Source organism: Gracilinanus agilis, chromosome 3, assembly GCF_016433145.1.
Source record: "Gracilinanus agilis isolate LMUSP501 chromosome 3, AgileGrace, whole genome shotgun sequence".
Taxonomy (NCBI): Eukaryota; Metazoa; Chordata; class Mammalia; order Didelphimorphia; family Didelphidae; genus Gracilinanus; species Gracilinanus agilis.
In genome coordinates this window covers 501,582,722-501,597,009 of record NC_058132.1, presented here as the reverse complement: position 1 = coordinate 501,597,009, position 14,288 = coordinate 501,582,722, and the positions used below count along the sequence as shown (strand labels likewise).

Here is a 14,288-nt window from a genome sequence, read left to right as displayed (position 1 = left end):
CAACTGGGCTTTTAAGTAAAGAACTTGTCTAAAGTTCAAGGTATTAACAAAGATAAATCATCTATCTCAACACCAAAAATTACTTATTAAGCATTCTTATCCACATATGTGCCATTACAGGTTCTAAACAACTCAATCTGCTCCATTCAAGTAAAGACTATTTAACTGAATATATAATTTTTTTTAAAAATCATGTAAATATTCATGGAAAAAGCCATGTAGATATTCAAAGTACATAAAAAATGCAATCTATCAGATGGAGAATGTCTATGCTACTTTAAATATTCTAAAAGATAATTGTGGGGCAGCTAGATGGCTTAGTGAATTAAGAGTCAGGCCTAGAGGCAGAAGGACCTGGGTTCAAATCTGGCCTAAGATACTTCCTAGCTGTGTGACTCTGGGCAAGTCATTTGTAGTGAACCTATGTTAAGCATGCCAAAAAGGCACTCAGAGCCCTCTCTGTGGGCACAGGTGCCATTGCCCTCACCCCAACTCAGAGTTCACCAGAGTTCGTTACCAGAAAGCTAGAGGAGCACAGGGCCAAGCTGCTCTCTACCCCTCTTCCTAGCAGCCCAATAGAAACACTTTCTCCCTCCCCTGTCTGGGGTAAGGTACTGGGGGTTCCCATGTGGTTTGAGGTTGCAGTTTGGGTATTTAAGTCTCTAAAAGGTTCACCATCACTGGCCTAGTTCTTACCACTCTTCTGCCTTTGAAATGATACTTAAGTATCATTTCTAAGATAGAAAGGTTAATTAAAAAAAAAAAAGACAATTGGCAAGGTACCTAGCCAGAGCAGATGTGTTCTTTAATCTCACAACTACCACTTCCATATCCTTGCATACTGTAATAGTTAAAAAGAGTGGTCGCCAATTATAATAATTACAATTAAAATTATGAGGCTATTAGTAGCTTTAACAATTTAGTTTAATCGAAATAGAGAGATAGTAAAATGAGGGAAATGTAGGAAGGAGGTAGAGAATTGCCTAGCCTACCACTGCCCTAGAGTCTACTCTGATGAAATCCAGCTCACCACCAAAAAACTCAATCCCCAGGCAGAAGAGTCTGAGAGTATTTTCAGCAAGGGCCACCAGTGCAAGAGCCAGTCCCAGAGAGTGAGTTCAAATCAGAATGCAGCATTTCATGTTGGGTCTCACCTTAAAAACATTTTCCTCCACCCACTAGTTCTCCCACATCACATCTCAGGAACCAATCATAGTTCCTTAATTTGTCTGGTTCTGCCCAGGGGGATAGTGCTTGTGGGATCAATTTCCTGTCTCTGAGGGTGTGAACTTTTTTTCTATCAGTGATAAAAGATCTTCAAGTTTCTAACTGATTAAGTTAAAAGGGAAGGGAACTCTAAGTCCCTGACTAAATTTAAAAAAAAAAAAAAAAGTTTGTCAAGTGACAATAAATTCAACAGCAATTAAAAGAAAAAAAGCGGGGGCGGGGGGGAGTGTTAATTTCCTTTTCACAATAAACAGGTTCTTAATCTAGCAGGCACAAATTTTTTCTATTATTTTGATAAAACTCAATGTAATTGGTTTCCCTCACAATTGAATGTATTTTAATTTAAAACATTATTCCAAGAACAGATTTCTTCTGACTGTCAAAGGAATCCATGGCACCAAAGAAGTTAGTAACCTCTGATCTATAAAAGTAAGCAACTTCTCCTTTGAGGTTTAAGCCTATATCATCTTATCCAGCTCCTCCCCTACTAGCTTCTGGTCATTCTCCCTCCTTTCTTCAAAAATAAAGTAGTAGTAAGCTTAATAATCCTTCTCTTTGCTCTTGCCCCTCCCCCATCATCCTTGATGACCTCCACATTCACAATGCCATTCTTTTTCAGACATCCTTATTTCCTACTTCATCAACCTCAGTTTTCATGGCTTCCATATCTGCTCTATCTTGGCCACCCCACAGAGATGGGTTAACCTAATAAACAAACAAAATTGCATCTTCACAAAACTGATGTCTGAATTTTCTTTATACGATCATAAACTCTTTTCTTTTACTTCTTACTCTACTAACTCCTCACTATGGTTTTCAGTCCCCTAATCCTCCTTCTTCATACCCCTTTACTGAACAAAGTCTCCCTTTAAAAGTCTTAAACTTCCAATTAAAGAATTCAACTTGTCCTGCTGGTCATGGTCTGCAAATCTTTAATCTTAGGTCACTTTGAATCTGTTTTGCCTTCTACATTTCAGTTCAAAATGTGCAATGATGGCACAAAATGTTTTCATCTGGGTACAATACAAATTTGCATTATATAGCACCAATTAGCCTCTCAGTGTTAACAAGAAATACATACATTAGTTTCAGATTGACAATCATGTCCCTCAATAGCAGCTGTTCTGAAGTTCCTCTCCCAACCTTCCTTTTTCATGGTAGCTGATTTCTCCTAAGCTGAGTATCTTGGCCATCCATTGTGAACACCTTCATCTCTTTATTCTGTACCTCAAACTTCATCCTATATTTGTGCTCTCTCCTATCAATCCTCTCTCTAAAGAAGAGATGGTCATCTTCTAGTTACAGCTTACTCTTCTCTACTAGAAAACTGGATCCTACTCCCTCCCATTTGCTTTAGAAATTTGACCCAGCTTCTCTTCACCTTCTCTTTTAAAACCTCTTCCTACCTCCAAGGTTTCTTAACACAAACATGTTTGTCTTATCTATACTAAAACAAAAGCCTTCACTTGACTAGTCTATTCCCTAAAACTACTGTTTATATATCCTCTACCTTTCACTGCTAACCAAGAGTAGTCTAAGAATATAAACCTGCCATCACTTCCTCAGCAATCACTTTTCAACCCCTGTGCAATATGGTTTCTGGCTCTCCTGCTTGACTAAAACCATACTATCTCAAAGGTTAAAATTGATCATTTGAGTAATAAATTGAATAACCTTTTCTTATGCTTTATGTCTTAGGGAAGTTTTTCCTTAACATTTCTAAGCTTTTGACAATGATGACTGCCTCTCTTACTAGTTACTATTTTCTCCTATTGACTTCCCTGACATAGCATATATTTAGGCTCTATCTAAAGTCTCTTTTTTCCATTCTCTCTTTATTGATGATCTCATCATGTCCTAATGGGTTAAAATAAATTATTATCCCTATTCAGCTCATTATAAAATCCATGCATGCAGCCCTAATTACTCTTCTGGATTCTAGTACTAATAATTAATGGTCATCATCTTCAGCTGTCTTTCAGTATTTCAAAGTGGAGATGTCCAACATAGATCATCACCCTCCGCTATAAATCTTCCTCTATTTCCATTGAAAATATCACTATACTTACAGTAGCTGTACAACTTCAGACTCATCTCTGGCTCTTCCAAGAACAGGAAATTTACAGGATAAAAGGAGGCCAGAGGAGATGGTCCAGTCAAGTAAGGGTTTTTTAAGGATAGAAGAGATATGGGAATTTTTGTAGGCAGCAAAGAAATAATGTTTCTTTAAAGGAAAGAAAGGAAATTACTGAGAAAGTAGGAAGTATAAAGGAGACACTTTGCTGAAGAAGATAGAACAGAATAGTATCATGGGCATATGTGAAGGCAATAAAGATCATCTCTTTGTATAAGATGAAAGAGACAGCAGAGGAAACCATTTGAATGATGTGAGATGAGGAAGTGAATGGCTTCAATTTTCTTGGTGAAATATGAGACAAAATCCTTAGCAAAGAGTGAGGAAGAGGGAGTGCACCATGAGAGACTTGAGAAAGAATAAAAACATTTGGAAGAGTTGCTGTGCTAAGTGACTTGATTAGGGAGGTATAAAAGAAGTGTGTTGCTTCATTGAGAATCTAGTTGAGATAATATAAATTAGTAGTCGACTGGTCAGCATGATTTAGTGATTTTATTCTGGCTCCATTCAGCAACTCTATGACAACCCAATCTTCTTCTGAATACAAAAATCTTAAAACTGAAATTCCATTGTTTGCCTTTGAGAAATCAGCCCTCATCAATCTAAATGAGGGCTCATTTCTACATCTCTGAATCTTTATCTTCCCTCAAAGCTCAACTCAAATGTCAATTCCTCTCTGGTCTCTTATTTTTCTAATTATCAGTACTCTTTCTTTCCTAAAATATCCTCACATTTACTCACCTGCATATATGTTGTATCTGTTAGTAGAATGTAAGCTTCTTTAAAGTAGAGAATATTTTATTTTTATCTTTGCATCTCTAGCACCCAGCATAGCTCTTTACACATTAGTTGAAATTAGCAAATAAAAAGATGACAAAATCTAATGTTGGTGTAGCTGTGAAAAAAGCAGGCATGCTATTACACTGACAGTGGAGCTGAGAATTGGTCCAAACTTTTGGGAAACAATATGTAATTATACAATAAGGTCAAAAAAGAAGCAGGAAACACAGACAATCCAGATATAACTAAATTAAAGACAATGACCATGGGTATCATTAGGGATAAGTTAATAAAAAATTACAAACATATACAACCAATTATAATCTCTGATTTCTTGTTCAATTCAGCTTGCATGATTATTTTATTCTTTTCATATTAAATTGTAAATGAAAGTCAAATTAAAATTTTACTTTTAAAATGTTATAAAATACATTTGTACTGAATTGAAATGAACTATTATCCATGATTCCAAAGTTAGCCTCTTAGAGGAAAAGAAAAACATAATTTTTACTTTTTTTCTAAGGATATGCAATTTAAAAACTTACGAGATTCCACTGTCATTTGAAGTAAGCTATCCATGACATTGGAGAACAGACCTTTATTGGCTATTTTTAGATGACTTAGTAAAACTGGCACAGCTTGATACTTCAAAAACAAGTCTTTTCCTTCATCTGTCTTTAAGTCCAAGCAAAGAGAATCAAACGCCTGAGCCAGGTAATCAACTGAAACACATTAAATATGAAATCAACAATTTTTATAATCACTACCGTAATCATTAATCAGACAGAAAACTAAAACCGTCACTAACAAAACTTCAAAAGAAACAAAATGAAAGACTTGAGAAAAAACAATAAAACTAAATTCAGTCCCCCCCCCCATTTGATGAAATTCAAATTAGAAAGGAAATAAATTAGAATCCCCTTAGTTCCTTCAAGGTTCAGCTCAAGTGCCACATCTTTTAACAAGCATTTTGTGATTTCCCATTTTTTAGTGTTTTCCTTTTTCCCACAAAAATAATTACTTTCTATATATTTTCATTAATTTATCATAATAATGTACACAATCTCCACTCCCCCCCCCACCATAAAATGTAAGTTAGAGGACAGGGTGTTTGTCTTTTTGTTTATCTTTGCAGCATTAATTTCAATACTTAGTAATGCCTAAGATAAGCTCTTAAATGTTGATTGAATGGGTAAATGTATGATAAATTAGGCCATTATACCTAAAACCTTAAAACTTTTAAATGGAGAATACATATTTATGATTTTTATTTAAAACTATAACAATAAAATATCACATTTTAACACTGCTTAAGAGATAGAAAAACAAAACCATTTCTTTTTTAAATCAAAATTACCCACACCAAGTTAAAAGAACTAGCCAATAAGTGCACATTCAGCATTCAAGACCTCCAATAAGTGGGAAATTACTACCTTCCAAGGTAGATCACTATAGTTTTAGTTAGTTCTAATTGCTAATAACTTTTTTCCTTTCATCAAGATTGTCTTCCCACATCCACCTTTCAACCACTTCTCCCAGTATTACCCTCTTCAGCCAAAATAAATTTGAATCCCTTTCATGAGACAATTTTCAGATTTTAAAGATAACTAGCTAAGAATATCCTTTGTAGGTCTTCTCTTTTCCAAGTTAAACATCACCAGTCATCATCAATAATGCATTTTTCATTATGTCGTAAGGATAAGCACATGCTTCAAAAAATTACATTTATTTAAACTTATATAAATACAATAGTTTCCAAAACGCTTGTGTATGCTTAGCATTTAAAATCCTTTATAAATCTGGCTCTAACTAATCTTTTCTAGGCTTTTTTAAACATCGTGCCCTTCATTCACTTCAATAGTCCATCCAAAATGACTGGCCTGTTTCTTGTTCTTTGCACCCATGTAACAATCTCTTATCTCTAGACCTAGGTCCTGGAATGTACTCCCTTCCTTACCTCTTAGAATCCTTAGTCTCCTTCAAGTTTAGCTCAAGCTCCACCTTCTCCATGAAGTCTTTCCCAACAATTTCATCTGCTAGTACGTCCCCCTAAATATTCCGTTGTACTTATTTTGTATATGCACATTGTATACCCTGATGGAATATAAAATCTGTAAAGGCAAGGAGTATTTAATTTGTTTTTGTATCCCCTAGCACCTATCTCTTGACTTTAACGTTACAAAAAATAATTCTATTCAAACCTATTGCATTGGCCTTAAATTGGAATTTCTTAAACTAAAAAATTTCAAACTCTATTTCTTTCACTTCCTGGTAGCCCTAAGAAATCTCATGTGTCAATCAAAAGCTCAAGTTTAATTTTATTTAGTCCTTATCATATGGATACTGTATAATTAGAATTTGCTCCACTACACAAAGCTTATATCTTCCCATGTAACACAAGAAGGAACACAAGAAGCTGGGATTTAGAGTGCTGGGGAGCAAATTCTAATTATACAATACTATGTATGCCAACTGACTTCAGAAAGGAAAAACAAAAATATGGTTATGGCTATACAGATCAAAGCATATAAATTCCAGGAAAATAATGTGTTTATACCTATTTTTTTCATAAGTCATGGAAACATAACTGCCATTAAAAGCAAGATTTTTACCAAGATTTATGTTATGATGACAATTTTTTTTTAACCAAATCTATAGTTTCATCAGTGTAGGGAACTCCTGGTTAATAATGTTCTCTAATGATGCCAACTGGTACCTTCTCTGAAATGTACAGTTTTAGAGAGTTGTGTTTCTAGTGACACACTTAATAAACTCTCTGAGCTGTTCTTGTTAAGAGCAATAATTCAACATTTACTAAATTCCATTATCACTCATGCTACCAACACCTAGTTTAGGCCCTCACCACTCCTCACCATGACTATCACAGGAGCCTTCCATTTTGTCCTCCCTACCTCGGGTTTCTGCCTGTTCCAATCCATTCTCCACAGAGCCACTAAACTGATTTACCTAAAGCACAAATCTAACCACGTCACTTACCTCCTCAATAACCTCTGATGCCCTATTTATACCTCAAGGATCCAATATAAATTTATCACTTCAGCATTTTAATCTCTGCGCAACTATTCATACCTTTTCTGTCTTTTCGCACATTACTCCTCTCCATATACTCTGCAGTCCAGTCATTCTGACTTATTTGCTGATCCCCACATACTTTCTACTCCATCTGCCAACTCCAGGCCTTCCGACTGGCTATCCCTTATGTCTCCTGACCGCCACCTCTTAAAATACCTTGTTTCCTTCAAGATTCAGTTCAAATGCCCTCTTCTACATGAAATTTTGTCTGACTCCCCTATGTACTCATTTTATATGCATTTTGTATAAACTTATATAAGTGCATGCTGTCTCCTCTTGTATTAGAATGCAAGTTCCTTGCAGAAAAGAAGGGTTCCATTTTCATCTTTATATCCCTAGAGCTTAGCACAGTGCCTGGTTAAAGTAAATGATATTTAATTACTTGCTGATTGATTAAACAAAACCTTTTATATTATATTTTAGAAAAGTTTATGAATATCAAAAAACACAAACTCCCTAAGAATCTCCCTCTATAGTAAAGTCTAGTAAACAGTTGATGTCTAAATAATGGAAAAAGTTATTTTTTGCAAGTGAGATTTCTGCTTAGCGGTCATGGTCTAAAAGTTTCCCTACTACAACAATATAAATTTCACCATATTACAATTTATATCCTTGAATTATTTTTGTCACATTGTTTGCATGTTAAATCACTTGAATAGAAATCTGACCACCAAAAGTCAGAATTGTTGTAGATCATTATAAAGTGCAAAGCACTGACATGAAAATAATCTCCACATGACAAAATCTTCAGAAATAAAGATTTCAACCTAGTACTCACTAATTTAATCACTAAATTATTTTCTGTAGAATCTGGTTCAAAGAACAGAGAACAATCTCCACACAGTACTGAAGTAGTTCTTAATTATCTGCAATATAGTAAAATCAAACAGAGTTTTGTGAAGTAACAGAATCCTCTGTCTTTCACTTTAATTTAGCAAAGATAAAATAATCTAAAGTACACTTACATCATGAACTGATTTCTCTGTAGGAACAAAACTTTAATTAGAGCGCCACCTACTGTATTTAAATTGATAAGAATGATAATTTCTCATTCTAATCCAATCTTCTGATAAGGTTTAAAATAAGCTGTATACTTCAGGGTTTGATCAATTTTTAAATAAGGAATATATTATCCTTTTTTTAAAAAAATTGCTACATGATCTTAATTTTTCTAACACTGAAGCTTTTTAAAAAGCAGCAACAAAAATTTCTTTTTCAAAGAACTGAGAGAGGAAATAAATTGAAGCTCAGAGAAGTTTACATGACTTGTCTAAGTTCACAGGTACTGGCAGAACTGAATTAGAACCCAACATCTTAATCCAGGGCACTTCCGGCTGAGAACGTGAGCTCTTCATCTCTTGAAAGCCCCAATTATCTTCAATCCAAAAGTCTCTGATTTGGACTAGGAAAGCCAGTAATAGCAATTGGTACATAAATATACCTTCAAATATTAGAATTTGCTATATAACTCTACACAATAAGTAGTGATAAGGGTTCATTGTGAAGCAGTCTTGAAATGAAAAATACCTCCAAAAGCTTATTTCTCATCTGCCTACTACTTTTCTCCAATAAGAGCAGAGATGTAATAGTCTGACAGAATGAGCAATGAATTAAGACAGGAGGAGTATAAAACTATATTCATGTTTATGAGGCCTTACTAGTCCCTTCTCCTAGTAGAAAGCAATGTGAAGTTCATATGCAGGGAACAAAAAGAGAATATCCAGGAGCAGAAGAAGTAGGGTCCTGCCCAAAAATACACCATTTAAAATATGACACGGCTGAGGGTATTGGATAACAATTTTTTCTCCTCCTCCTCCCCCAAAAGTCTAGGGTACTATGGACAAATCAAAAGCAGAAATAGGCAAACAACTTAAATCTGGGTCACATTTCCAACTTAATAAAAAAGTAAATAATGTGCCTGAGAAGACTTAGATTGCAGTGACCATATAACTAACCAGGGCCTTGCCTTCGGGTTTTCTAAAAGATCTCAAGTTCCTCATCCTAATGAACTAATGGCATGGGAGCCAAAGGCAGTATGCAGAGCCTTCCCTGTGGGTATGTGGACACCCTCCCACCCCCCAACCCCCAGTTCATACTAGAATGGCTGAGGGACTTGGCAGAGTCGCTCCCTTCCCCCTCTCCACCTGGCAATCCATCTCTATTCAAAGGTTCGCCATCAATGTACTAGGTGGGCAAAGAAATCCACCCTGAAATAAATTCTCTCTTTTGAACTACTTTGAGAATCTCCAATAACTAAAGCAATTAATTCATTCATAATGTCAATTAGTGTTTACTTATGATAAATACTCATGACATATCAAAAGGTGCCAAATCTGCCATCAGAAAAGTAATTGAAAAATTTTTAGTGCTCTAATTTAACCCAAATCAGAACCTTACACTCTCAACTATAAAATGTAGGCAGAAAATAGAAAACATTTTCCCTTACCATTCCAAGAGTTTACCAAAAGTAAAGCTGCAAATAGATTTTTGAGAGCTTACCTTGAGTCACTGTTTTGAGTACAATTAAAGTTGACAGAAATCGCAAAGGCAAATGTGGGCTCTTAAAGAAAACTGCAGTCTTTGGCTTAGTTGCCACAAAAGGTTCTGGAAAATCACCATGAATTCCTTTAGTTACTCCTTTTAAGAGTTCTTCACCTAGACGCCTCATTGTTGCCGTCATAGTTGAATGCTGTTAAAAATATGTACTATTTTCATAGTAGGGCTACACACATACATAAGTCAAAGCCAAATTGCAAATTCTAAATATTTGTTTTTAAATTTTATATTTTAAAAAAACATGTCCTAAAATAAGTAAAAAATTATGAAAAAAACTTTTAATGACAATGGACGAAATCATAAAGAAAAAAGGTCTTATTAAAATATTAAAATAACTAATATCTTATACTGGAGTATATTTGATTTATGAAACTCAACTTAAAGTTTTTTTTAAAAAAAAAAAACAAAACAACCCTTACCTTCTATCTTATAATCAATGCTATTTATTGGTTCCAAAGCCGAAGAACAATAAGGGATAGGCAATGGGAGTTGAGTAACTTGCCCACGGTCACACAACTATGAAGTATCTAAGGCCACATTGAACCCTAGGACCTCCCATCTCTGGGCCTGGCTCTCAATCCACTCTTAATCCACTGAGCCACCTAGCTAAGAACTTGGAAGGGCCTACATGAACTGATACAGAGTGAAATAAGCACAAGCAGGAAAACATTATGCACAGTAACTGAAAAATTGTGGGACGATAAAATGTGATAGACTTTGCTACTAATAGCAATGCAATGATCTGGGCCAATTCCAAGGGACCTATAAAAAGCAATGCTATCCACATCTAGAGAAAGAACTGTTGGAATAGAAATGCAGACAAAAACATATAATTCATCACATGTTTATTTGAGTATATGATTTGAGATTTTGGTTTTATAAGATTATTCTCTTACAAAAACAAAAATATGGAAACAGATTTTGAATGATAATACATGTTTAACCAAGTGAAATTGCTTGTCAACTCTGGGAGCAGGGAGGGAAGAGGGGCAGGAGACAACATGAATCATGTAGCCTTGGAAAATTTATGTGTAAATTTGTTACTGGAAATAAAATAAAGATGCAATTTTTAAAAAGAAAGAAATTGTCTACTGGAATCAAGATAAAAATATCATTTAAATTATTTATGTTCAATTACAAAAGTGAGGGGTAAAAGGTCTAGGGCCAAGTGAAGTATCAATAACCATGAGTTACAACAAGAACCACAAGAAGCTCTCCAATGGTTCTTTCCTCCAATACATTACCATAGAAAGAAGATAATCTGGGGTTCTAAATCTAGGATTTTTTAGATTAAGAAATCCCAATTTAAGGTCAATGTAATAGGTTTGAATAGAATTGTTTTTTGTAACATTGCCAGTGCAATGCAAGTTCTGGAAAGTTCTACTAAGCTAGAAAGGCTTCATGTATGGGAACAGCAACAAATTATGTACATCTCTTATCTAAACACAACTCAGAAAGGTATGGAAATACATTTCACCAGCAAACTGGCTAAGTAATGAATTATTTAATCACAAGGGCCCATGAAATAAATTAAGATATAAAATGGTGCGTAGTGCTAAGTATTCCTGTTCTACATCTGTTTTTTTTTTTTAAACCTTTACCTTCTGTCTTAGTTTCAATTAAGGCAGCAGAGTGGTAAGAGCTAGCAATCATGGTTAAGTGACTTGCCCAACATCACACAGCAAGGAATGTCTGAGGCCAGATTTGAACCTAGGACCTCCTGACTCCAGGACTTGCGCTCTAGCCACTGGGTTACTTGATATCTCTGTCCAATAACCAATAAATGTATACCTTCTTAGAGGGAACATTCACACTAACATTCTAATCACAAATAAAACCAGGGGGCAGCTGGGTAGCTCAGTGGATTGAGAGCCAGGCCTAGAGACAGGAAGACCTGGTTTCAAATCTGGCTTTAGACACTTCCCAGCTGTGTGACCCTGGGCAAGTCACTTGACCCCCATTGCCTACCCTTATCACTCTTCTGCCTTAGAGCCAATACACAGTATTGACTCCAAGACGGAAGGTAAGGGTTTAAAAAGAAAACCAAATGTCATAAAGAGGCTGCAATTAAATGAAAAGTTCACAAATTCTCTTCAGAAAGGCGAATAAAGGAGGAACTGGTAGAGTTGATTTCTTCATAATCCAAAGGCAATCCTCGTAAGTCATGGGATACTTGCTCATCTCACAATGCAACACCCATGATAAGCATCAACAAACCACCATGAAGATAACTGAAATTCTAAATGCTCCCCACCAAAAAGCCCCAGCATGGTCAGAAAGCTAGATCAGGGATATAAGGAGTGACAGACAGTACTGAGAACTAAACATACTTATGCCAGAGATTTCAAGGTCTCTAGTCTTTTGAAGCTACAGAGGGGCTTAAATATTCAGAACTCTGACCCTCAAAGAAAAAGAGACTCAAAAGGAAAAAAATAGATTTTCCACAAGTATATGAATTACTAGAAGAAATCAAGCAAGAGATTTTTTTAATTACTAATTTTTATTAATTCTCTTACCTTGAGAGTTTAAGAAAGGAAAAGCAAACAATATAGGAAAAGCATGCAAGTCAATAGCCCAGATATAAGAAATTGATTTTAAATAGGAAGAAGTAAAAGTCAGGCAAAGAAAAGAAAGGTTGATGAACAACTGGAAGAGCACAGAAGGGAGACTAGAAGATAAAATATGCCATAAAATAAAGGTAAGACAAAAAGGAAAATTAAGGAAAAGAATACTCAAATGGAGCTAACTCCATAATTAAGTGTTCTCTCCAGGAGCAGCTAGCTGACTCAGCAGATAGAGTCCATGCCTGAAAACAAAAGGACTTGGATTCAGATATGCCTTCAGACACTTCCTACCTGTGTGACCCTGGGCAAGTCACTTAAGCCCATTTGCCTAGCCCTTAGCACTCTTCTGCCTTGGAATTGATGCTTGCTATATGACAGAAGGTAAGAGTTTTTTAAAAAAGTTTTCTCTCTAACATGGTAATTTCAATCCATCCTTGCCTTTTCAATTTAAGCAACTCTTATCTTTGTCCCTCTGTAAATCCTTCATGGGGAACCTCCAATGTGCTGGAGGCCTTCCTCTAGATTTCTTGATATTGTGTAGGCACCCATGAGGCACATGAATTGTCTACTGGTTATCTCTGGATAACCCCACTAAGGGTGCACTACTTCCATTTCTCTGATAATTTTTAACAACTACTCCTTTGTAATTCCCCATTAGTGATATGCTATAGCCTACTCATTTCCACAACATATTTCTCTACTATCCTGAAGTAAACCCATAACTTTTAGGTTTGGAGAGATTGCTATTCTAGAAGTCATGGCTATAAAGAACAACTAGAGGGGCAGCTAGGTGGCTCAGTGGATAGAATGCCAGGCCTGGTATGGAAAGGACCCACATTCAGATCTGGTTCCAGACATTTCCTAGCTATATGACTCTGGGCAAGTACTTAACCCCAATTACCTAGCCCTTCCTGTTCTTCTGCCTTAGAAGTGATGCTTAGTATACATTCTAAGACAGAAAGTTATGGGTTTAAAAAAAATAATAATAAATAGAGCTAAGATTTGAACCCAGTTCTTCTAAATTCAAATCTAATGATCTTTCACTAAAAAATTTTCATGAGCCATGCTATTTCTCAGTTATATCAAATACTTTTCAGTGATATGGGATCTCATTTTATAGGCTCTGTAATGTTCTTGGGTTTGGTGTAATCCAAACAATGTAACTAGCAAATAGGAGCATCTGCAGACCTTACTAACTCTAGGCTCTCCTGCATCTGGATTTGTGCTGTGCATCATCATTATTTTTAATAACCAGAGGGTCACTGAGCAAACTGATTTACATCAGTTAAAATTCCTTAGAAAACAGAAATAGTCTATTTATTTTATCCATTTTGCATATTTTAACATTTAAAGGGGTCTTCAGCTTGGAATTGCTTTGACTGAACACCACTTCTTAGGAGGCAGCATGGTGTATGCATAGAAAGATTACTTTGGAGACACAAAAACCTAGCTCTAATTCTGGCCTGATACATAAATAGCTTCTCCAACAATAAAATCTCATTTTTATTCTTCTAATTAAGTGATTTTCATCTTTATGCTAACAAGCTGACAGTCTAACTATACATCAACTATTGATTCAGAATGGCAAGGAATCATTACTTCTATGTTAGAATACAATTAATTCTATTTTGGAGGGATGACACTTTATCATATCCAGGGATTCTCAACTCTTTCTGAAGAAAATATTCTTTCCTTTCTCCTGAGCTATATTTATAATTCATTCAACTGGCTAAGACTCATTAAGCATTAAAAGTCTATTTTGACTTAATTGGAAGGGGCATAGAACTTACTTCCACATTGTCTGCAACAGGTGTTGTCACAAAATGTGCAATAATCTTGGTGGTTAGAATAAATGCATTGCAATATATTGTAATTAAGTGTCCCATTAAATGTCTATTGTTGCTTTTGGAAGTACAATGGCACAAACTTTATTA

General features: G+C 35.4%; 1 protein-coding gene across 1 annotated transcript in view; it reads right to left on the bottom strand.

Moving 5' to 3' along the window:
- CCDC138 (coiled-coil domain containing 138) overlaps positions 1-14,288 on the bottom strand; it is a 62,087-nt gene that overhangs the window by 22,005 nt on the left and 25,794 nt on the right. The window contains exons 12-13 of the mRNA XM_044667074.1: positions 9,734-9,923; positions 4,687-4,863 (exon numbers count right to left, since the gene is read on the bottom strand). Of these exons, the coding sequence (XP_044523009.1) occupies positions 4,687-4,863; positions 9,734-9,923 (367 nt within the window). The remainder of the gene's footprint in view (positions 1-4,686; positions 4,864-9,733; positions 9,924-14,288) is intronic.